This window comes from Cynara cardunculus, assembly GCF_001531365.2.
Source record: "Cynara cardunculus var. scolymus isolate 2C chromosome LG 8, CcrdV1, whole genome shotgun sequence".
Classification (NCBI taxonomy): domain Eukaryota; kingdom Viridiplantae; phylum Streptophyta; class Magnoliopsida; order Asterales; family Asteraceae; genus Cynara; species Cynara cardunculus.
The window spans coordinates 25,256,474-25,281,220 of NC_037535.1; the positions used below are offsets into that span (position 1 = coordinate 25,256,474).

General features: G+C 35.3%; 4 protein-coding genes across 7 annotated transcripts in view; 2 read left to right on the plus strand and 2 right to left on the minus strand.

The window, feature by feature from the left end:
- Positions 1 to 2,366, minus strand: part of LOC112517280 (IAA-amino acid hydrolase ILR1-like 4) — a 4,726-nt gene extending 2,360 nt beyond the window's left edge. Inside the window, exons 1-2 of the mRNA XM_025124661.1 lie at positions 1,903 to 2,366; positions 800 to 925 (exon numbers count right to left, since the gene is read on the minus strand). Coding sequence (XP_024980429.1) covers positions 800 to 925; positions 1,903 to 2,232 — 456 coding nt within the window. The 5' untranslated portion in view covers positions 2,233 to 2,366. The remainder of the gene's footprint in view (positions 1 to 799; positions 926 to 1,902) is intronic.
- A 2,506-nt stretch (positions 2,367 to 4,872) lies between these two features.
- LOC112516696 (60S ribosomal protein L28-2-like) lies at positions 4,873 to 7,651 on the minus strand. Its single transcript, XM_025123892.1, has 4 exons — positions 7,570 to 7,651; positions 7,324 to 7,486; positions 6,300 to 6,463; positions 4,873 to 5,221 (listed from the first exon to the last, which is right to left on the minus strand). Exons 2-4 carry the CDS (start codon positions 7,469 to 7,471, stop codon positions 5,081 to 5,083), a joined length of 453 nt encoding a protein of 150 aa, XP_024979660.1. The 5' UTR covers positions 7,472 to 7,486; positions 7,570 to 7,651; the 3' UTR covers positions 4,873 to 5,080.
- A 3,562-nt stretch (positions 7,652 to 11,213) lies between these two features.
- On the plus strand, positions 11,214 to 20,117 carry LOC112516931 (RWD domain-containing protein 1-like). 2 transcript variants are annotated; one of them, XM_025124187.1, is made up of 11 exons: positions 11,214 to 11,357; positions 12,431 to 12,496; positions 12,612 to 12,679; positions 13,614 to 13,644; positions 13,735 to 13,804; positions 14,538 to 14,595; positions 15,369 to 15,497; positions 16,695 to 16,786; positions 18,001 to 18,085; positions 18,958 to 19,033; positions 19,774 to 20,117. In XM_025124187.1, the coding sequence occupies exons 1-11, from the start codon at positions 11,351 to 11,353 to the stop codon at positions 19,851 to 19,853; spliced, it is 762 nt and encodes a 253-aa protein (XP_024979955.1). In that variant the 5' UTR covers positions 11,214 to 11,350; the 3' UTR covers positions 19,854 to 20,117. The 2 variants fall into 2 exon arrangements, with proteins under 2 accessions (XP_024979955.1, XP_024979956.1); XM_025124188.1 differs by lacking the exon at positions 11,214 to 11,357 and having other exon boundaries at positions 12,424 to 12,496.
- A 1,646-nt stretch (positions 20,118 to 21,763) lies between these two features.
- LOC112517049 (DNA-directed RNA polymerases II and IV subunit 5A-like) overlaps positions 21,764 to 24,747 on the plus strand; it is a 5,234-nt gene continuing 2,250 nt past the window's right edge. The window contains exons 1-4 of one of the 3 annotated variants that reach the window (XM_025124353.1): positions 21,764 to 21,935; positions 22,456 to 22,693; positions 23,794 to 23,973; positions 24,137 to 24,250. In XM_025124353.1, the coding sequence (XP_024980121.1) occupies positions 22,496 to 22,693; positions 23,794 to 23,973; positions 24,137 to 24,250 (492 nt within the window). In that variant the 5' untranslated portion in view covers positions 21,764 to 21,935; positions 22,456 to 22,495. Of the gene's footprint in view, positions 21,936 to 22,142; positions 22,164 to 22,455; positions 22,694 to 23,793; positions 23,974 to 24,136; positions 24,251 to 24,747 lie in introns of those variants that run through there. The other 2 variants (XM_025124355.1, XM_025124354.1) reach the window with 2 other exon arrangements.

Here is a 24,747-nt window from a genome sequence, read left to right on the forward strand (position 1 = left end):
CAAAAAAAAAAAGCTTGTTGAATAAGCCATTTTCTCTATTATTAAGCCACTACCAAATAGTCGTGCATAGCTGACCGAATAAGCTGCGAGTCCTATTAATCTGCTAACAAACAAACCCCGAGGGTGGGGTCCAGAGGGAGATATACACATACCTGACCTCTATCCTAAAGTGTTGAGCGGTTGTTTCAGTGAAAATTCCCCCTTTTTTTGGCTATTGAGAAGTGTGACCAGGAAAAATACAGATGAGCTAAAAAAGGGGTATTCCTGATTGTCTTGAGCAATTACATGGAAAACATATTGTATAGGTATGAGTGTTGTCCGATAACGAAGCACAACAAGGAGTTGCAGGAATGAGGATGTTGGACAGGTTACTAAATGGGGTTTTCAGGGGGTAAATTTAGAATGGGAAGATTATGGTCGTTCGGGAACGTTAGGAGGAGAAAAATGATGGATCCGGCGACTCCAGCGAGGAAAGAGGGTAGAGAGAGAGAGAGAGGAGGACGGGCAACCTGAAGTGGACATGAATGAGCAGGTGATGATGGACATGGCGACATTAGACCTTTTTGACGACATGACATCTGATAGAAGTTCTTGGAGGCACAGGACATTCCCTTACTCTTTTTCTGGTGATTTTTCCCAAGTGTGTTTTCAAAATCCTGGAAACTTCTAGAAAGAACTTTGAACAAATCTTTTCAGAAAGATCCGTGTCAATCATACCCTTTTCAAACCGACTCTTAGTGGGATATAATGGGTACGTTTGGTTTACAGAAAAAAAAACATCAAAATATGATGAACAAACCTTGAGAAGGTGGGTATGGCCTTTGAGAATCTTGGCTGCCCCAAGAAGCATAGTCACATGAGCATCATGCCCACAAGCATGCATCTTTCCAGCTACTTTACTCTTGTGTTCCCACTCCACCATTTCCTAATCACACAGACCTTCTTATAATCAAAATGGAAGTCAAAAAGTCAAAACATACAACAAAAGTCTAAAAGTTCCATCAAAATCCAATAGGTTTCACTAGTTATAACTTGCAATAAGCTCAAACACAAGGGGGCCATTTACCGAATGCTTACCGGCAAGAGCACCAGCCTCAGTTACCTTATCGGAGGTAACAATTTCGACCATCAAAATGGATTGTTGGTAGGCGTCTTTTACCCAGAAAGTGCTTACCACGTAAGGTCTTCTCCCTCGCTTACTGGGTAAGATTCTTGGTCCTTGCTATGCCCTTTACCGGGTAAGATTAAAGGTCCTTGCCATTCCCATCCGGAAGGTAAGCAACACCCGATAAGCATTTAGTAAACGGCCCCTAAATCAACAATATTGAAGTCTAAATTTCTACCAAAATTCAACAGATTTCACCAATTATAACTTGCAATAAGCTCAAAAACAAGTAAATTAACAATCTTAAAGTCAAAATCCCTATAAAAATTCAACATATTTCACTAATTATAACTTGCAATAAGCTCAAACACAAGTAACTTAACAATCTTAAAGTCTAAATTTCCATGAAAATTCAACAGATTTCACTGATGATAACTTGCAACAAGCTCAAACACAAGTAAATCAACAAGCTTAAAGTCTAAATTTTCCATCAAAATACAATAAATTTCACTAATCATAACTTGCAATAAAGCTCAAATCCATCAAAATTCAACAGAATTCACTAATCAGAACTTGCAATAAGCTCAGACACAAGTAAATCAAATCTTAAAGTCTAAAATTCCATCAAAATCCAATAAATTTCACTAATTATAACTGGAAATAAGCTCAACACAAGTAAATTAACAATCAAAATTCACTAATTATAACTTGCAATAATCTCAAACACAACTAATTTAGCAATCATATACAGTAACCAGAAGTAATATCAAGTATTAAGACTATAAATAAATCAAAACCTGCAAGGGAAGAGCATCCATATCTGCCCTAATAGCAACAAAAGGAGGCTCGCCAGATCCTATATACCCAATAACACCTGTAATCGCAACTGGATGTTTATAAACAATCCCTAATTTCTCTAATTCTCCTCTGATAACTTTGCTGGTCTCGAATTCTTCATAACCCAACTCTGGATTCTCGTGTATTTTTCTCCTAATTCTCACCATCCAATCCAAATCTTCCTTAGCGAGTTTGAGAAATTCATTGGAAATCTCAGAAACCCCAATCGAGATTTCAGGTTTCAAAAGGGAAATAACGAAAACTACAAAAACCCATTTCGACAATTCCATTTTTTAGGTTTTGGGAAACTGTTAATTGGGTAGAAATCGAGGAAGAATATGAGTGGGAAAAAAAGTTGAAATCGACAACAGCGCCAGCGCCGGCGCCGATAAAAAAAAGTAAAGGGAGAGAGGGAGAGAGAGAGACTCGGTGGGTGGTGGTAGTGAGGAGGGGTGTCTCCGCCGTTGATTGGGAGGGGGTTCCGACGGGTATTTAATATCTTGGATTCTGCCACGTGGAATGGAATAGAACACGTGCAATTTGGAAAATAGCACGTGCGTCAATGATGGATAATCATGTGAGATGGAAGTTATTTTAATCATGTGTGCCACTTCCTCCTTGGTGCGTAATGATCACGGTGACATGGAGCCTTTTTGTATTTTTCTGCATCTTTTAACAGAAAAAATATGCTTCAAATTTGATTTATTGAAAATTTATGTCACGTATTTTTATGGTTTGGTGTTTTTAACGTATTTTATGCAAATTTAACAAAACATGCGTTATTAGTTGAGTTTTTTAAGAACTGGGTTTTAGAATATCTCTAATAGATTTTTTAAAATTTATTTAAAACAGGAAATCAAAATTTAAAATCTCGAAAAAGATTGCATTCAACTTCAACAGTATTTCATATATTTAATGCATTCAAATGCTTATCATAAAAATTATTCTCTTTCATGGTAATTTCATATATTTAATGCATTCAACTTCAACAGTATTTCATATATTTAATGCATTCAAATGCTTATCATAAAAATTATTCTCTTTCATGGTAATCATTTCCTTGAAGGGTTTTCAAATTCTGAGATTTTTTTTATTAACCTATATATCTAACCAGCTATACGAGTCGACTAATTTCAGGATGACCACCACTTTGCGGATTGCGCGGAGTCACGGCATGTGAACCTTCGTGACCACAAGAGAATTTTTATTTCTCCTTAGATTCAAACCTAGAACCTTCAGGCACTTTTGACCTTTAGGGTGTGTTTGGTGCGCGGACGGGACAGGACAGGACAGCTGTTCAGCGTTTGATAAGACATGACAGGACAAGACAGAACTTGTTAAAATGATTGATTTACCCCTAACGTAGAACACAGGCAAGCATCACTACAAAGTAGAAAACAGCAAAATCGAAATCGAAAAGATGCTAATCCAAATAACTCATAGAACATCATATATATCGATTAAAACGAAGAACACGATCGAAATCGAAGAACCCATTGCCCTTGCTGTTTCATATATAGTTATGCAAAACAGCAAAATCGAAAGATTAGCCCTACCATTGGAGCCTTGAAGATCTACAAACATTGAATTAAACAAAATTCAACTAAATTTCCACATGACAACGACGCAGGTAGATGAACTACAAATGGAAAATAATACATCGAATAGAGAAAGATACCTTTCTTCTTGAGTTGGTTTTTCTTTGAGTTAAAAGCATCGATAGTGAACTTGACGGCGACGGCTATGAAGGCTGCAGCTCCGGTGATGGCTAACAGATTCTTTCTGTCTCCTTTTTGGGTCACCATCTTTCTCTCCGGTTGAACCTGGCCGTCGGTCGCTAGGGTGAGTTGTTGGTAGCCACCGGTGGTGGGCTCACTTGACTCAGGGACTCTTTGTTTTTGTAGCCGGAAATAGGAGGGAAATTTGGGGAAGAAAGGGAGAAAGATTGTCGCCGATGGGGAGGAGAAACGATTTCGTGCGATGGAGTGGCGGAGAAAGAGTGTGCAGGGGCGCCGATTGAGGGTGCGATGTGGGGAAGAAAGGGGGAAGGGTATTCAAGTAAAAATGTCTCTGTTCCACTTAGTTCCAGGGGTAAAGGATAACACGCGTGTCCCATGTCTGTCCAACTTAGTTCCACTTAGTTCCACATTTAGCCACACCAAACGTAGAACAAATGTGTTTTGTCATGTCCTGTCCCCACTCTGTCCAGCGTACCAAACACACCCTTAGAGTCCATGCTCAAACCAACCAGACACCACCAATGTGTTTGAAAAAAGTTTTGAACCATTTGTTTGAAACAAAAAAATTATCCAAAAATTTTTATTTTCAAAAATCTATTGAATATTTTTTCTTATCCTGTCTCATAATTGATTCATAATTAAAAAAACAAAAGAAAATATAAAGAATAATTAAATTTTAAAATAAATTTATACCAACTATTATGCAATATTAAACTTGCACACTTCTAGCAACTTTTAATGCAGGAGACATCATTGACTATAAGAGCTCAAATTTTCCAAGACAACGACATCTTATACATTAAAAAAGGATATAATATATTTTCTTTAAATGGGAATAAACTTAATAAATTCTCTTCATTGTTTTACTAAACACTTACCGGATCACTTTATCTTATCGAAAGAACATGAAAAGAATTGAAAACCATACTCAATAATAGCGATAACAAGGGCCATGAATCTTACCCGGTAAGCGAGAGTTGCAACTAGAACCCACTAAACGCTTACCGGATAAAATGTTACATGAGATGTCGTTTTCAATAGATTAAAATCTTATCCAGTACAGCAAATGAAAGTGCTGATTCTTACCAGATAAGCAACGGGCCCTTAGTCTCCTGATTTATCAAATAAGGTTTAACCAACAGCAAGCAATAGAGATTGCATAAAGACACAAGTCAAAAACAAGCCAAAGTAATAAAAAACATACTTCTTCTCAAAAGCCACCAAATCAAAATCTAGTATTCTGCAGATATTGTAACCAAAAAAAGGAACCAACTTTGACCCTCCAGAAAACAGACAATTAATGATAATGAAGATGATTTTGGTAGTCTAAAACATAAATATTTCAGAAAATTTTATGAAAAAAGAACCCGGGGCTTGCGAATTACTAATACATCTTTTTTCATTTCCTACCGTAAATCCTTGAAGCCTGTCGGGTCCTCTTCTTCACACCCGACTTGGAAACCTTGAGGCTCCTGTTCACAGCACTTAGTCTTGCAAGAGCTGCCTTCTTCAAATCCGGCCTGTAGTAGTTGTTAGCAACCTGCCATAGATGATGATAAACACTATGACTGTTAAAACCCGTTCAACTTTTGCTTCTTAAAACCACCCACCATTAACAAATGCAAGCTTTACGCGATCGACAATACACAATAGCATTGCTCAGAATACCAAACAAAATCCTCTCAGGACTAAATTAGCTATTACGGGTGTGTTTGATTAGCAGGACAGGATGGGACTAGACAGTACAAAAATTTAATGTCCCATCATTTGGCGGGACAGTAGAAAAGACAGAATATGACCTAAGGGCACACAAATGGACTTTTTGTCCAACCAAAGTAGAATGAAGAAAAGTCAAAGAGATGAGAGATATTGGTAAATTATGAAACTACCAATGCCAAATTTTTCCACCCGTCTACCTCACTCTTAAGTCCATCTGTATACAAAACAGACCCTACATGCACCACCTCTACAATGCAAATATAAATCAAACCAAGCAAAACCCCACATAAAGTAGGGTCTAGGGAAAGTAAGGGCCTGTTAGTTAGCAGCTTAATAGAACCACTGCTTATCCAGTCAGCTATACATGACTGTTTATAGGGGGGGTATTCAGAAAGTCAAGGTTTTTTCAAACCTAACCCTCCCAATTATGAAACACACTCCTTCTATCTATAAAAAAACCTCCTAAACAGAAACTGTCCCAATCTATACAGACAAATTAACCACACAGACAACTTTATCCATACAAGACTTGATGGAAAACCAACCAAACAGCCCCTAAGATGTAGTAAATAGATTGTTTGTCTGAAGACCCCCACCTTGTAAACAGGTATTGAGAATACCATTATCAAACATCCAAAACATGCTAGCAGGGCTTTTAGAAGTAGTTAGCCTAAATATGAATACGCTTTTACAAAGATGGTACAATTAAAAGAGTTCATTAAAGAGGGCATAACACATGCTAACACCACATAGTTCTTGGTTGTAGTACAAGCTAAGGAAAAAGCACAAAAAAATACCTGGAATCATTTGACGAAATAGAAAAGAGAAAGACAAATAACCGATGCAATAAAATTTGAACATCATAGTTGTTAATGAATGTGATTTCTTCAAAAGGGTACCTGGTTTACAACAGCCTTAGCCATGCGGTTGAACTCCTTTTTCATGATAGATTTGTGAAGTAAACTTGCAGGCTTGGCCTGTTTCTTGGTCTTGGAGGTTGCTAGCAGAATAGATTGATCTTTTCCAGCTGGCTGAATGGTAACAGTCTTCTTGTTGGCTAGCCCTGTAAGTAATAACAAAGAAAATGGTATTAATGGTTTATTACAGTAGAAATCCTGATAATCAAAAATTCATTTGCTATCAAAGTCCATACAAACCATAAACAAGTTTATAAAGACTCAAAGAGCCATTCCCAAGAGAGTGAATGCTAATACTCTACCCATTGAGACAAAATTAATAACTCACCAAACGATAATCAAACTGGTAAACATAGAGGCAAAACTTGAAAATTTTAACCAAACATTGGTTGATTTCTAATACTCAGTGCAAAGACCATCAATTAGGGATTATAGATTGAACTTCTGACTTCTTACTAGAGTAACATGCCAAAATAATCAAACAATAACATCACAGCAAATCATAAGACCATATAAAATCAAAATCCTCACCAACAACTAGTGGATCTAGTCACAAAATAAAGAAACCCCCTCAATTAAAAAAAATCCTAACTACAGTCAAAGACACAATAATATTACTCATAAACAACTCGCTAATGATAAAGAGCACATTTACTGGCTCAGTGTTGAATTAGTTGATCACTTTATACCACTTCCAACAAGGCCAGGAAAGAGTACATTCAATGGACATTGCTGTTTGCTTACAGTAACAGAACAACACCACTCTCAGCACTATAACAATTGTTCTTCTAAACATAAATCATATTATAATCAACATTATGAAAGGAAAATATCAATGGCTCAGAATTATCATTGCTTAATTAAACATAAATGCCTCTATTTCTGAAGTCCCCAAACTCGGTTATAGCATCTCAAAACTCATAAATCGAGATTTAAATCATAACGTAATGAGCTAGAATCGTCAATTAAGTAATCAAAACTGCTAGAAAATGCGATTGAAGATTACCAGAGTGCTTGTAGGAGTTAAGATTGTAGAGGTTATTAGGCTCTTTGCTGAACTGAACACTCTGTGTTCCATTACCGAACTCCTTCACAAGAAAAGAGTTGTTCTTCTTCACGATCTCCCATATCAGCTGCCCTGGTACGGTCGTCATTTCTCCTGCTTAATCCTGTATTCAACCACAAAGTTAAGATCAAAACACACATCATATATATAACATTCCATCATCGAGAGAAAGTTAAGATCCCTCACCGTCTAGGGTTTTGCTACGGCGGCGTTCTTCGCTGTGAGAGTTTTGAAGGCGGAAAAATAGACCAAGTTCGCTTTTATATGCAAACCTGGTGGAGAAACCCTAGTCCGATGATAAGATGGTAATATTTTCACCTATAGCCCTTATACTTTACACAAACTTACACTTAAAGCTCTTCATCTAATTTTGAGCCCCATAATTTATAATTCATTATTATTTTCGTTAATGTGATTAATAATTTATTGTTGTTGTGGCCCTTATAGTTTACATTTTTTACTGTTTTGGTCCCTTATACTTATAAGGGAGGAACTAGCCCACGGATGAAAATAGCAACAAATTTCAAACCACTCGAACATAAATCACAATTTCTAAATCACATGGACTACAATTGAAGTTTTATCTCTAATTCTTTTAAGAGGTTTATTTGATTCATACTTCATAGGTCATTTACCCAAAAACTTACCCGATAATTACCAGTAAGATTTAACACTATCACTTATCATATTATATAAGATTTTAGTTCATCAGAACGACATTGTATATAGCATTTTACCCGGTAATCACTAATTGGATAAAACTTTTTATCCTTGTCATCACTCTTACTAAGGGGCTGTTTGTTTCCCTCTTAATGGTGACATTAAGAGGGAACCTCTTAATCGGTCAGAGGTTTGGGCTGTTTGGCAAAAAAAAAAGAGCCTCTTAATGGTTACATAAGGCTCTTAACCATTTTGCATCTCCTACCTCACTCAACCATTAAGATGACAATTCTTCCCACTTTACCCTTTACATGCTCCCTTTACCAAATGCGTCTCCTTCACCCCACCCTCACTCGTCTCCATCTTCTCCGGCTCGTCTCCTTCCCTCCCCCACCCTCACTCGTCGCCGTTCTTCACAACCCCTCCCCCACCCTGATTCTCGATGATTCTCGATGATTCATCACAGATTGAAGCCATCGATGAGGGCAAAGAGGAACACATCACCGTTCTGTTCGTTCTCCGGTCGCCTCTTCGTCGCCGCCTCGTCGCCGCTCGTCGCCGCTTCGTCGCCGTCGCCTCGTCGCCTTCCACAGCCTCACGTCGCCGTCGCATTTGGTTTAGGGTAGCATTTTTCTGTCTAGGGTTTGGTTTAGGATAGCATTTTTCTTTGAAAATTGATGGTGTTTATTGCTAACTTCATGTTTGTAACAATGTTAATGATGATTGGATTACCTATATTTTGCAATTTCTTGAGGATTTGTGATCTTGATATGAAGAACATGAAGAACAACATCTTTTTTTTCTAAAAAAATGTTTAGAATTGATTGTATTTCTTGAGGGTTAAAATGGTAATTTTGCTGTCATTCAGAAAACAATTACCAAACAACTTTGTTTCATTCAGCACTTAACCATTCTGACCCTCTTAGCCATTCTAACCTCTTAGCTATTCTGAACTAAATCATTCAGCAACTGCCAAACAGCCCCTAAGTAAGGTTACCGGTCTTTATCATGTTAATCCGGTAAGATAATATGACTTGTTAAGCACTTATCGGGTAAGCATTTGGTAGCTAGCCCCAGCTTTTACAAAAATATTGATGAATATTATTAGTTCATCCTTTTTAAATAATGTGTTGATATTGTTTAATTTTAAATAATGTATCTATGTATATTTCAGGGTTGGTGCTCAAAAATCAAACTCAAACCGAAACCAAATATCCCCTACAAATTAGGTTTTGGATTTTCATATTTCAATGCATACAGATTTGGCACAAGCATCTTATTTTCAGCTCGGGTTCAAAATTTGGACCATTCGAGGTTTGCACACCCTTAACTCCACCGAGGGCACTGAATCGGCCATCTCGTATTGTTATGCTCTCAGCTTTCTTCATCTATCTTTAACTAACGTTTTTTTTCTCCTTTTTCAACTCTCGGTATGAAAAATTCATTACGTTTTTTAACGTAGAATTTTCTTAAGTGTAGACCAAGGAACTTTTAATTTTACATGTTTTGACTTTACAATTATGTATATTATATTTGATTTATGGACTGTTTATCTGCGGCTTAATTAGGCTTATTGGTCTATATGGCTTATTCGCACAGCTCATTTGGATTGTTTACTTACGGCTTATTCGCACAGCTCATTTGGATTGTTTACTTACGGCTTATTCGCACAAAACATGGTTTTATCGCACAGATAGAAATGGTGTGATGTCCCCATTCAGCCACAAAAATGACACTCTACCCCTTATTTAAAGCATCGCATCCATCCCAAATGAGATATCCCATCGTCAACCTCTTTATGATTTTTTGTTTTAATGTTCAAATAATTAATATCGAGGGTAAATTGGTCATTTATGTTATTCATACTGTTTGTTCAGATAAAAAAAGTAAACAACAACACTCATTTATCCGGACAGATAAATTTATCCATACGAGACTTGATTAAAAAAATTGGTAAACAGTCCTTTAAATTATCTTAACTATATTTTTGGTTTTAGTAACGCTGATTGGAAGTTGAATACCTATTGATCGTTTTTTTTTTTTTTACTTTAAGTGACTTATTTCAAACTGTTTTAAAATTTTATGTACTTTGTATATACTATCATTAAATTTAAAGTTTTGGTTAAGCTTAAATTGTATAAATCAGGTTTATTTACTTCATTTCAGCCTTAATTAAAAAAATATAACTGATTTTTTTTTATGTAATTAAAACTTCAAATATAGTAACATATGGATGCATTGACTTTATATTTTGGTGCAATTGGTTATTTCTTACCTAGGGTTCAACTGACTTTATCGAGAAAATTTGTTTTTTTAGGATTTTCAAGAAATTCTTCAATTTCTTATGGAAGCTGGTGATTTTCTCACATTTGGTACCAATAGCTGACTGTCCAAACTTTGGACTACCAAGACGGATGCTTTGTGAAATGGTTCATGCATGTTTATAGCTTAAAAAACTCAACCTAATTATCTCCCTTACCACGTTGGCGATAGAGGGGTGCAAAACTCAAATGGCCCGCCCCCCGAACTGAAAATGAGGTGGTTATACAAAACCTGACTTTTTGGTGGGATATTTGGGTACGGTGTTTGGCCACCTGACCCGTATGAGAACCTGAAATATATATATAATATTTAGTTGTTATAAAAATATATTTATTTATCTAATTATCTTTCGAAAATCATGAATTTTAGTACTATTTTTCTATTTACAAACCTAACATCGATTCATCAATCCTTTTGAATTTATTCTCAAAACTGTTTGAATATATACATATATAAAAAACGGTACTCGACCCCGACCAACTCGAACTCAAAGCAATCCGAAATTTGAAATCCAAATTTCGGGACTTGGCTTCCATATCCAAAACCCGACCGGATATTTGGTTTTCCCACGCAAACCCACCCACCCCACCCCACCCTACCCTACGCTACCCTACCCTACGCCATACACATTACACACCCATAGCTGGCGACATGTTTTCTGCATATAAACAAAAGTAAAAGGGTCTTTTATGTATTATGGAAAAAGTTGAGGGACGTCACTGGAAATACGGTATCCGTACATGCAATCCAAGCGAACGTACATGCTTGAGAAGCCAGTGGATCAACAGCTGTGGCTCGACAAGGTCATACGATAGCTTTAGTGGGGGTGGAAACACGCTAACAATACTAGTGTCATACCGGTAACTTGATAGTTGATACTATTCGACTACTTCTTTCAAACCCGATCGCCGGCGAGAGAGGTTGACGGAGATAATACCGAAGATAGGACGAGAATCGAAGAAGAAAGTACAAGTATAACGCAAAGATGACAGGTAATTCCTCCAAATTTGTAAATATCTTAAATATCATGATCGATCTAGGTTTCCTTTTAAAAAAGTTATAGATTCTGTAATATTTGGTTTGAGTTATTGGAAGATCGATCGGCCAAAAGTACGATAAGCGGCTACGATATAAGATTCTGATTGACTAAACGTGTAGTCTTCGGAAGTTTGTTGAAAAAAGAATCGTTATAAGGATGAGCGTTTGTTGTTCTCGTTGGTATTGTATTAGTGTATGTTTGTATCTTCATTTCCCGGTAATATGACTCTGATTCAAGTGAGTTGAGCTGATTTTGGGGGAAATTCGAAAAACTGAATGAATTTCCATCTTTATCCGAGTAGTTTATTATATGATTTGTTTAAATTGGGCGGTAGCAAGATGTATAGGCCTCATATTACTAAAATTATATGCCTATACTTGTTTGATAATGCTAGGGATATTTGAGTAAAAGGTTGATTACCGGCCGCCCACATGGAATCCGTCCCTAGGAATCCCATGTGAGGAAGCATTTCAGAGCTGACTTGGCGGCTGAGGTTAGCAAAGGGGTTCAACCTCGTCTCCCGCAGGATTTGAACTTGAAATCTTCTATATTCAAGCAAAGACTCCTCTTTGTCAACTGAGCTACATGCCTGAGGATGATCGTGGTTAGGGATATCATGCATTCATTTTGAAGTAATTGCCTACAGGCTTGAGACACTGTTCGCTAATAGAGAAAAAAGCGCAGGAAATATGATACATACATGTGTTTATGCACACTAACATGACTGCTTGAACAATTACACGATCTTGCATATTGTGAATAAAGTGGACTACATTCATGAATGATATCCATTGGTTGAAATGATGGAGTTTGATCCAACCTTTTTAAGAGGGAGGAGATTTTGGATCAAGTGTGATGATAATAAAGGAATATAATTGATTTTGAACGTGGAAGAAGCTCATTATTAACTAGCTTTTTCCCTCTTAATTTTATAGAGTTAATGCCAGTTTGTACCAACTCCAGATGGCAAGGAGATGAGAAAATAGAAAGGTTATTAAAGAGCTGTTTACTAATATTTTATGACAGATCATGCTCAGGAGCAGGAGATGGAAATCGAAGCTTTAAAGGCCATCCTAATGGACGAGTTTGAAGGTTTGTGCAATAAATAACGCTCTACATTTGCTTCACTCTTCTAGGATTATGATGTATTATCTTTAACTTTCAAAATCAAACTTGTACTAAGAAGTTTATGTTTGATGTATGCCAGAAATTCACCCTAGTGAAAGTGGATTAAACACTTCAAATCGATGTTTTCAAATTAAGTTATCTCTTCAGGTATTCAACTTTGATGAACGATTTACATTTTTTTTTTTTTGTTTCTATCTAATTATAACCTCACACCCTAAAAAAAGGTGTCGACTTTTTGAGATAAGCCAAGGGACGTCACATTAATATAAACTCAGAGACAAAGTCAAAGATAATAAATATCTTTTATGGAATCAAAACAAAGGGAAAAAGGCACAAAATTTACAGCAAAACAGCATCCACATATAATGCTGTGAAGATTACAAGCGCACACTCTTTATATCAGCTGTTTTATACTATAATAGAAGTAGCCTTATCGAAGATATAAGTGCTGAACCTTAGTCATAAGTCATAAGTTTTATGTGTTACAAAAGCACTTTTACTGATGTCCACAATGTCCTCTGGGTTTAAGTGTAGAATACCTATTTTGATGGCTTTATACAGTAGGCTTTTATGACTTCTCTTAAGTTCTGAAGCTTGTTTTTTTAACTCGGTCTCTTCTTCCAGTGGAAGATGTTTAAAATTTAACCAAAAGTCTTCCCAATCATGCAAAAGAGCCAAAAGTGAGGGTATAATTCCTGCGCTAAGTCATCTTTTGAGTTATTTCAGTCCATCTCTAACAGTTTTCCCTGTTGTCAGAAAAAAAAAAGATAATTATTGGTTTAGTGCTAAAGCTATTTTTCACATAACTCTCAATCTACAATGGATATCGGCTTTGCAGGCAATTGCTTTACTGTATGATTCTGCATATCTTCCCTCACTAACTTTTAGACATCATCTTATGAACATCATGCTCAAGCAGACCCGTTAACAAAACAAGCCCAACAATCGTCTCATAAGAGATTTTTCTTGGTACTACTTTGTGTATATGTATATGTAGACATATTTTTGCATCCAGAAATGTTTTTTATTTCTTCTCCAATATGATATATTAGTACTAAGGATGTTATTCTTTATGTTACAGGATGATGAGACCGATGAATCTTCTAGTCCAGGTTTCATACTAGACAAAATTTTGCAGGTTTACTGCTCAAGGATGTTCACTTTTTTAAATACATTAGTTGTCTGCTAAATTTTGGTTGCAGTTCAATTGGGGTTAATTTTCTCACATACAGAGAAATATCCGGATGAAATACCACTTTTGAATTTGAAAAGGTGTCTCACTACATCTTTCTTGATCTAACACTTCGACTCAGTTTCATATTTCTTGCTACTGGCAGAGAAACTCCATTATCTATTATTACATTCTCTTGTTGATGGCTCTTGTATGCCAGCCTTGTTCATTTCGCTAACAGGCTGTAATTGCCACAACTATGCTTGTTTTTCTTTTCTCGCTTCCTATATTCATCCGCAGATCCATGTACCATGGCCGACTATTTTAATCACTAAGGGTCTGTTTGTTAGCAACTTAACGAGCTTACTGGGACTCGGCTATAAATGACTGTTTGGTAGTGGCTTAATAATAGAGAAAGTGGCTTATTCAGTAAGCTTCTAGGGGGAGCTTTATGCAGAAAGCCAAGTTTTTTTCCAAACCTACCCCTCTCAATTAGAAACACCTCTTTCCATCTATGAAATAATCGTCCCAAACAAAAACCTTCCCAATCTATACAAACACATTAATTCACAGAGGCAGTCACATTCATACACGAGTTAATGAAAACAACCAAACAACCCCTAAGCTAAGATATTTCTAAATACATCGTGACCCTAATGATGTATTTGGCATACTGATTTATGACCATGAACTATCAGTTACCTTTCTTTTCTTGACACATTATATTAGGATGTTTTAATAGCTCATGCGGTTGATCTATTTCAATTCGTTGGTAACTGTGTATAGCCTTAGAGATTTCCATGATGAATAATCCTTATCGTGGTGATGTTTCAGTATAAAAGGAATCCAAGCATCAGATCTCGCAGTTTTGAAAGAAAAGCTTGAACAAGAGGTACACATGATTGTTAGCATCATCTCATATAAGAGCATCTCCAATGCAAGGTTCTTATAAGCAAAAAGTGTAGTTTCTTAGAAGAACCAACATTGTAGAGAGTTCTTTTAAGAACCTCACACCCTTTGAGTTCTTGTACAAGAACCTTGGTTCTTATCTTGAAGTTGGTGTGAAGTGACAATATTCAAGTTTTTTTATACGTTTCAAATTAAATATTTGATATTTATTCATAAATATATATTAATTATTGATGTTGAAAAAATATACATGGAACCCACAAAAAGGTTCTTAAAGAACTACCATTGTGGACTTTTCTGTGAGTTCTAATTTGAAGAGTTGGAAGTGACAAGAAAAAATACAAAAGTACTTCTAATATGAACCTCCATGGAGATGCTCTAATTTCCAGTTCTCTTTGCATATTCCAATATAGTTCTGATATTTTTCATGTGGGTCTCTGTTTAGCTTACCTCAACTAGGTTGAAATAAGGGCTTCATTGAATTGAGTAACTAAAGCATTTGATCAACCATACCTTTTTTCAGTACATTAACACAGTTCAGAACTTCATGACCCAACAGACAAGCTTCAAGATGAGTTAAGTAATACTACATACAAAAATCTATTATCTGGATCTGAGTACTTGCATATAAAATCGCAAATGAAAGTTCTTGCTTTTGGTAGTGACGTTCGTTCAGTATTTACTTTTTCTATAATGGTAGTAACTTAGCATGCACCTCATGATTCATTATTTAACTACTCATTCAATGCTGTGCAGGCATCTGAGAATCTTGGAATGGCTATGATTTACACTCTAGTTACCTCTGCTAATGAGTGGTTTGCTGAAAGATTTGCTCCAGACACTGGAAATGACTATAACACAGAGGAAGCAGCAGATAAGGACGAAGTATGTTTTTTGCATTACTTAGATGTAGTTCTGAAATTTACTGATGGAGTTCCACATCGGCTAGACTTGGACCATTTCTCTTGAATATATGTTGGAAGCTTCCCTTTCTCCTCAAGGGCTCTTGTGGAGAGTGATATGGGGGTTCCACATATTCTCACATTCTATCAGAGACAAGGTTTGCCACTCTAAGGACTCAACACTCTTGACACTATCGGACAAACTATGTCCATCTAGGCTGTGCTGGAGGGGCATGTTGGAGTCCTCCATCGGAGACTTGGACCATTTGACATTTGTCCTATATATATGTTGGAACCTCCCCTTCCTCCTCAAGGGTTCTTTTGGAGAGTGATATGGGGTTCCACATATTCTCACATTTACGTTTGGTTACTTGTTCTAAGAGCTTTGAGATAGAGGTCAGGCCTATATACATCTCCCCCCCCAAAAAAATACTTTCGAGTGGGATTTACTGGATCCATTTGGTTTCTTTTCGTTGTGTCATGTCAGGAAATGAAGTTGTATACTGAGACAATCCTGTCTAGTTTAGCTTGTGACATAGAATAGTAGGTAACTCTCGAAAACATAAGCGTTATTCAGAGTCTGTTTGTTAGCAACTTAATGTGCTCAATGAGACTTACAACTTATTCGGTCAGCTATACATGACTGTTTCTGTTTGGTAGTGATTTAATGATATAGAAATTGACTTATGCAGTAAGCTTCTAAGGGGGAAGCTTTATACAGAAAACCAAGTTTTTCCCAAACCTGCCCCTCACAATTAGAAAACACGCTCCTTCCATCTATGAAAAAAAACCTCCCAAACAAAAACTTTCTCAATCTATATAGAAGACAGATTAATCCACACGGACAACTTTATCCATACATGTCTAAATGGAAAACCAACCAAACAGCATCTCTTATGGGTCTCTTTGTACCTTGGCTGTTAGAGTCCCAGATCGGCTAGAATTGCGGCATTCCTTCTTAATATATGTTGGAACCTCCCTTTTTAATAAGAGCTCTTTTAAAAAGTAATCTAATAAGGTTCCACGGCTAGAAGTTTTGTAGCTGGCCTGCACTTACTTTTTGCAGCATCTATTGTTGTGAACAAGTATAGGTGTCTGCATATTGCATGATTTATAAGTTTCAAAAGATTTTTATATGATTGTTAAGTTTGACAGCTGGATTTATTGAACTTGGTCTTAGATAACTGTGCCACATGGAGAACCTGTTACTGTTGAGACTTTTTTGGCATGGAGAGAAAGATTTGAAGCAGAATTGGCCCTTGAGAGAGCCAAGTAAGTTTCATAAGTAGCAAATTCTATTATTTTCTGCAATTTATCTTCTTCATTTAATGATGATATTATGCCTCCATCATCTGATTTACAATACAAATCCCCTATGTTTTCTTGTGGAGGAACCACACTACAACAAATTTAATTTTATAGGACCCCTAAAATTAGAAGCGTCCTAAAAAGATACTTTATAGGACTTAAGTTTATAGGACCAAACCAAAAAGCTTCATATCTAAAAGTGTTACAATAGGTTTATAGGATGTTTTTAGGCGTCCTCATGAAATTTTCCAATATATAATGTTCCATCTCATGGAAAAAGAGTAACCAATCAAATTCTTTTTTGGCTAGTACAATATAGTAGTGGGAGGTTCAAATAAGATGACTAAAATCGCGAGAAGGTAAGAAGAAAAGGTTAAGGAAAGATTCATATGTGAAACTTAGAAAAATCCTTTTTGAAGATGCACAATTGAAACTTGGAAAAATCCTTTTTGAAGATGCATCTGTGAACCCAATAAATAATCTAAGCATTGGTTCGCATGTGCATCTTCATATAGATTGTTTTTCATATTTTTTCAATTGTTCACATGTGAATGTTCCCTTCTCCTTATTCTCTTCCGATAGTTAAGCCTTCTTATTTGAACCGGCCCCTAGTAAAATATCTATATCTAATACTATATTATAAAACATTTGACAAAAACTCTTAAATACCATTTTTTACGCATGATGTACTGCTTATTGATGCATATTACTTAAAATTCAAGATTACAAGGAAATTGTGCATAAGTACAACTAATTAGATCACCATGTTTAAATTCGTGTATGTAATTGCTGATAAATATAATCGAATACAAAATAAACTTCTCATTTTGAATATAAAAAATCTAAAATATAATTAGGATAATTATTGAGTTCTAACATAATACGTAAATTATTATCTTTATAAAAAATTATATTATTAAACCAAAAATAAATTAAATTATAATAAAAAATTGAATTAAAAAAATTACACAAAAAACTAGAACTTTTATATATATTTTTTCAAATTTATATTTTATTCAAAAATAAAAACATTATCGATTTCTCAAAACTACATAAAACCGTATTATAACATCGACAAAGACAAAGAATAAAACGAAACATTAAAATCGAGATATATATCGCTGCATTACGAATATTCTTCTAGTTGTTCTAAATGCTTATTATCTTCCCACATTCAGGCTGCTGCCGGAATCAGCACTCATAGCACCCAAAGAAAAGAAACTCACCGGCAGACAGTGGTTTCAAAGTGGAAGAGCTTCTGCAGTAAGTTAATCTTTTTCTATTCATTCGGTATCGTTTTATATGTAGACAAGACATAATAGAACATCTGTTTTAACGTTTGGTTAAACAGAACTGGACATGACAGAACAAATAAAATGACCAATTTACTCATAATAAGTTGTTTATATATTTTGATTAATATATGAAGTTTATTAAATTATAATAAAATAAATATTTTTTATAACAAAATATATCATTAGAAATGTTTCATCAAGACGATTAAAATGACACCAAAATAAAAAGTTTACGTAGTTTTTAATTTTTATGTTATACATTTCCTATATTATTCTATTATTACTAGTATTTAATAAATCAAAAATATAAAAACCGCATAAACATAATATTTTAAGAAAAATAAAGTGAAATTATAAAGACCATAAAGTACAATAAATAAAATTTAAATAATGAATATAATGTAAAGAGGGAGGTGCATTTGATGTTTTAAAAGAGAATTAAGTTTTATTTTGAGGTTATATTTGTAAAATATAAATTTGTTTGATACTGTTCCACTTTTTTCCACCATTTATCTGTTTGTTCTACATAAAAGTTCTATCAAATATGGAACAATGATCCATCTGTCATGCCCAATATACCAAACACACCCCTGAAATTTCTATGAATCTATGCTGAATGAAAATTGGTTGCAACACCTTCCAACAGAGTAATTTGGTTGATTGTTTTCAAGATGAGATAGCAACTTATATAAGCAAAAACCAAAAATAGATACATTTACCATAATAATTAAGATCAAGATCTAAGAAATGTTCTTTATTAAGCACATGCCGAAACATTAGTCAAGTTGAATGCATATATACTTAATCAAGTCAAGAATTCTCGCGTCTTATTCTTGACAGAGACGGGCAATGCCAATCGTCGAAGGATATAATGATGAAGATGAAGACGATGATTTTGATGATGATGATTCCGAAGGTTGGACCTCTTTCCTCTTTTTCTATCCGTTCCATCTTATATATCCGTTGGCATTTGTGAAAATATGTGGAACCCCATTAGATTACTCACTAAAAGGGCTTTTGAGAAAAGAACGGGGGTTGTATATCATATATCGAGGAGAAATGGTTCAAGTCTAGCTAATGTGGGACTCCACCACTCCCCCTCCAGTAGAGGCTAGACGAATATAAATTGTTCCACAGTCTCAAATGGGGGTTAGACGATTGTAGATTGTCAAACCATCTATTAGCATGTTAAATCTTGGTTTTTGAACAATTTTACTTGCCTTTTAGGGGCCACATTTATGTAGCCCAACCTGTGAACGGTGAACCCACTTCAATGCTTTCAAAATCAAAAGCGGCTATATGATTTCAAATATGCCGATTAAAAACAAAGATGACTCTTCGATATTCTTCTCACTTTGTTATTTTAATTTCTAAGATTTTTAATATGATATGAAAATTTTATATTCTATTTTGTTTATTATTCATTTCACACGGTCTGAGTTTTAGCACAGGTGTAAAATGGTCTCCAAAAAGATTGGACGACCTTGCAGATTGTCCTAGAGTGTCAGTCTGTCCAAAAAAGCCCTTGAAAAAAGAAAAGGAGATCCAACATATATTTAGGAGAACCATTTAATGTTTGGCCAAGGAATCATATCGCTATCATTACTTCACATGTTTTGCGTCCTGACATGAAATACCATCTCTTTTTGGTTGCAGACGATGAGGAGTACATGCTTGACCACTATCTCGCTGAGAGATTGGACTCATCCAATCATTCTTCCACAACAACCACTTAGAAAAAGTCGTTACTTTGCGATCGAGAGCCAATAGATCATGGCGATCAAAACCCGTATCGGGCACAATCACGTCTGGAGTCGGCTTGCACGCTTGCTAGAATGCTGATACAAGGTTTTCTTAATTTAAATATCAGACTGTAATGCAACGGATGCATATGATCTGTAATAAGTGGTTCCCTCTATTTCTATATCAGCCTTGACACCATTGTCAAATCACCTTGTAAGCTTAACAAGAATCTTATAAGTTTAAATAATAAATGAGAGTATACTCTCTAACATATGGGCATGTTGGGATTACCGATAATCATTCCATAAGGGATCGGTTGGGATTGCCAACAAAGTGGACCTATGAATCCCCGAGCGGGTCTCTTATAACTACTTGACTTATTTTCACAATTATAACTTTATTGAGGTATTAAAGTTGCATCTGCTAAACTTTAAAGGTGCTTCAGGATATTAAAAAATACAATATATATGAACTAAAAAACAGTAAAAAATCCATCGAAATCAACAAAAAACCCAAAAACTCTCTTAAAATCAATCAAAAAACTTAACAATCCCTCAAAATCAACGGAAAGAAAAACTTGAAAATCCCTCTAAACGGTGGAATTTAGCTAAAAACACATCAGACGACTTTGCGATCTTTACGGACAGGTGCACCAGATTGGCAAAAATCTTGTATCCATCTATTGCTGGTACTAAATTTTATGCCAGAAAATTTGACCTTAAGTTAGTCAAGGTCCATTCGATTACCTCTTGACTAGAGTTGTTCATGGGTGGGACGGTCCATTAGACCAGGCTCATCTGACCCGCTAGACATACGGGCTTGAACAACCATTATCGAGAAAATGAGCAGGCCTGGGTTTTGTTCATAAAATTAACGGGCGGACATGGACAATGTAAAAATATAAATGGATAAGTCTGCCCGGCCCATTTATGTTTTATAATTTTATTTTTTTACTATTAATTTATATTATGCTAGTATATTCTAAAATTAAATTATTAAAATTATAGGAGGGGAGTTGGGACTTTTTGGGTTTTCTTGAGAACCCAAAAGACTTTACATTATATTTATTAGCATCCTTATGTCAAAAGTCTTAATCGACCAACAATGGATATAATCACTAGTTGCTTAAAATTTTAATTGCAACGGTATTTTTTTATTCGCTTTTTGGTTCCACATTTGTTAACTAAAAGTTACAATTTTAATTGTTTTATTTTATTTATAAACAAAATCATAATAGATGTTTCTTACCCATTCATATCAATAACATTAATTAATTTGTATTTAAATATAAATTAAAGAATATACAATCATACATATTCGTCATGAAAAAACCTTTAATTAACACTTAAATGACTTTTGTTTTTTAAGAGGTGTTTAACAAGTCTTAAATCTAATTTCACCTCTGATTTATAAGAGGTGGTCCTGAAGTCTGGATCAATAAGATTGTTTGTTTTTATGTCTGAAATCTGAAATCTGAAATTTGAATCGGTCAAACTAATGCAAAAATATAAAAGATAAAAAGTTTTTTTTTACAAAAGTATAAAAGATAAATAGTTTTTGCTAACAAACCTCTTACAGCCCCAAAAATATGAACCATTTGGTAGATGCGGATTAGGATTAAGAGGCATTAATAGATACGTTTACCACTTAAAATTTCAGAGGATATTTAGAGATTTTTAAGCTCTTATTCTAGAAATAAAACAAACGTTCTTAATACCTAAACGTCTGAATGAATCAGACTTCAGAGGTATTGAGAGGTAATTTCGAAAAAACAAACAGACTCCGAAGACCTAAATAATGAGAGGATATATCATCGGTCCAGACTCCAAGTCCAACGTTGTATTTTATATTGGGCTTCTTTTTTGAAGCATATTTAAATGGGCCAAGGATCGGGACGGGTTTTCTCTCTTGTGAATCTGAAACCAGAAGGCCGGAGAGGAGTGAGGGTTCCTTCCTCGGTATTATTCGCCGTAAAACTCAGTGCCGCCGGCGGTTTTTCGAGCTTTCAACGGTTCTGCAATTCTCAGGCTTCCGGCCGTCGCCATTTTTGCACATATAACCGTCAATTTGAAGAGGTATGAAGAAACGGAAATCACTTTTCCTTCTTTTCTCCGTCTTACGCTCTTCATAACTTCCTCTCTTCTCATTGATCTCATTGTTTACTGATAGCAGTATATTGCTTAATTGCCTTATTGATTATATCCTTTCATTGTTAATATCATGTTCATGCGATCGTAACTCTATAGGAGGAGGAAGGAGATGACGATTAATTTCTCGCCTCTGTTTGCAACTCTTCATGATCAGTACGATAACTGTGATAATATGTTAGGTTACAAATCGCGTTAAGTTCGTCCTTTTTTCCTGGTAGTACTATGAGTGATGATGAAATTTTGGCTAATTTAGAATTTAAGATCACACAAATTTTGGCTGTAATTCTGTTATTTTGATGTTCATCAATCTTACGACATCGATACTTTCATGCTAATTTGTAATTGAAGTATTACCAAAGATGTGGAATTCTTTTAGTTCGTAGTTGCAGATAATTTGAAATCCGTGTGTTCATTTGTTGAAGATTGTTGCTGTTTTCTCATCCAGAAAATTATATTGGTGAATATTGTTTTGAAAGCTCAAACGAATGTCGTTGCCGGATGAGGAGATCACGAAACTGCATAGAGTTCGTAAAACATGTTTTGAGATGCTTAGAGACAGAGGCTATGAGGTAGAGGATTCAGAGATAGACATGACGAGAAAGGAATTCATTGATAAGCATAATGGGACCATTAGAAGGGAAGATCTTACTTTTCTCAAGTCCAAACCAGACAACAGCGATCAGGTCTGATTTGCCACTTTTTGCTTCTTGAAACTGCTGACTTTCGTAATGTATTTAAAGATAACGAATTTTTATGTTTTCTGTTTGGTTTCTTTGATCAATTCTTTTGTTTATGGTGTATTTGAGTACTTTCTGAAATCCTAGAATTGTTTGTTGGGTATGTTGGATTCAAGTATTGAGTAAATGGACTTTCATAATGACGTAGGCCATCATTTTAGAGAACTAAGAGTCCCACAAACCCTGAGATGTTTGCTTGAGACTATAAAGTAGTTCTTGAATAGTCTTTTTGGAACCTATCTACAAGCTCATGCTTTTGAACCAGTTAAAAAATAAACCACACGAGCCTGGTATATCTCACGTGGAGGTGAGGTTTGAGGAGCGTAAAATGTATGCAATCCTGACCTCCATACTTCTACCTTAAAGAGCAGAACAACTGTTTCTGTGAAGACCTTTTGGACTAGTAACCAACGGTAATATAAAATTGTTGAATAATTTTCAGCAAAACATCCCGTTGTAGGCTCGTAGCTTTTAAATATGGATTGTGCCTAATCCGTTGGCATGCAAAGAAAACAACCTGGTGCATATCTTTTTGTGTTCCTAGGTCGCAGCCTAATTATATTCCTGATTGTTAGCAACTTAATGGGTAATCGGTCTCACAACTTATTCAGTTAGCTATACATGACTGTTTGGTAGTGGCTTAATGATATAGAAAGATGGCTTACTCAATATGCTTATAGAGGGAGCTTTATGCATAAAGCCAATTTTTTCCTGTACGTGTCATTCCCAACTACAAAACACGCTCATTCCATCCATGAAAAAACCTCCGTGATATCTATTGAGAGATGAATCCACACAAAACAATTTTATCGATACATGACTTAATGGAAAACCAACCAAACATCCCCTCAGCTCCGATTTAGTAATTCAACTCATGCACTTGAAATATGATTCAAACATAAATTTGGTATATGTTTCTAGGGTTTTGCTTTTTACAACTTATACGCATATTAAGTTATTGTAAGATGTGACTTGTGAAGTTATATGGCTGATTTCAAGAATTCAAGCTATTGGGAATGCTGATTGTTTTCTTTTGGGTTCATCAGATTTATGTTTTCTTTCCCGATGATCTGAAGATTGGTGTAAAGATAATCAAGACATATGTAATTCGCATGGAACACGAGAACATACGAAGAGCAATCATAGTGGTTCGACATGGCTTGACTCCTAGTGCCAAGGCATGCCAGGCCGAGATAGCAGGACGGTTTCAAGTCGAGGTGTTTCAGGTGACTGTTTCTTTTAAAGTATATAACATTTATATAGGTGATTGATGATTCTTGAATTTCAAGGAGGTTGGGATGTATCCATCCCTTTGGTAACATCCAAGGAGGTGGATTGATGGTTTTGTAGGCTTATTGTTACTGAATAAGTTCCATGGTTGATACACAGGAGGCAGAGCTGCTAGTAAACATCAGATATCATTATCTTGTTCCTGAGCATGTGCCACTTACAAAAGATGAAAAGAAAGCCTTGCTTGATAAATTCACCGTCAAAGAAGCACAGGTCACTCATCTTTCTCAATCTCCTTAAAATTTGGATTTGTTAATTCTTTTCCTAGGAGGAAAAAAAGGCTTGTGCAGTTGCAACTTACAAAGCAAAAAGTGGCTTTTTGTTGTTGGGGGGTTAAAAAAACTTGAAAGATTCTGGGAAATAAAACTTTAAATCTTTTAAAGTAAAAATACATTTAACTTCAACAAATTTTGATTATACTTATTAAAATGTACATTTCATCTAATAAAATATTATGTCTCTAAATATTTATTTTCAAAGTTTCCTATTGATTGGAATATCTATACTATATTATAAAGCATTTGGCTAAAACTCTTAAAAACTCTTAAACTCTTAAAACTCTTAAACCCGTTCATCCCTAAACAATTTCATCCCTATCCGATTTCATCTCATAACTGAATTCGTATAACTAACTGCAGATAAATACAATCAAATACAGGATAAACATCTCATTTTAAATATAAAAAATCTAAAATATAATTAGGATAATC

Bases quoted from the DNA above. Each gene is read 5' to 3' on its own strand.
- LOC112516931 (XM_025124187.1), top strand. The intron at 12,497-12,611 runs GTTTGTGCAATA...GATGTATGCCAG, and splicing joins CCTAATGGACGAGTTTGAAG to AAATTCACCCTAGTGAAAGT. The intron at 19,034-19,773 runs GTTGGACCTCTT...TTTTGGTTGCAG, and splicing joins TGATGATGATGATTCCGAAG to ACGATGAGGAGTACATGCTT.
- LOC112516696 (XM_025123892.1), bottom strand. From the start codon at position 7,471: ATGACGACCGTACCAGGGCAGCTGATATGGGAGATCGTGAAGAAGAAC. The intron at 6,464-7,323 runs GTAATCTTCAAT...TATTACTTACAG, and splicing joins TAACTCCTACAAGCACTCTG to GGCTAGCCAACAAGAAGACT. The intron at 5,222-6,299 runs GTACCCTTTTGA...CATCTATGGCAG, and splicing joins CTAAGGCTGTTGTAAACCAG to GTTGCTAACAACTACTACAG.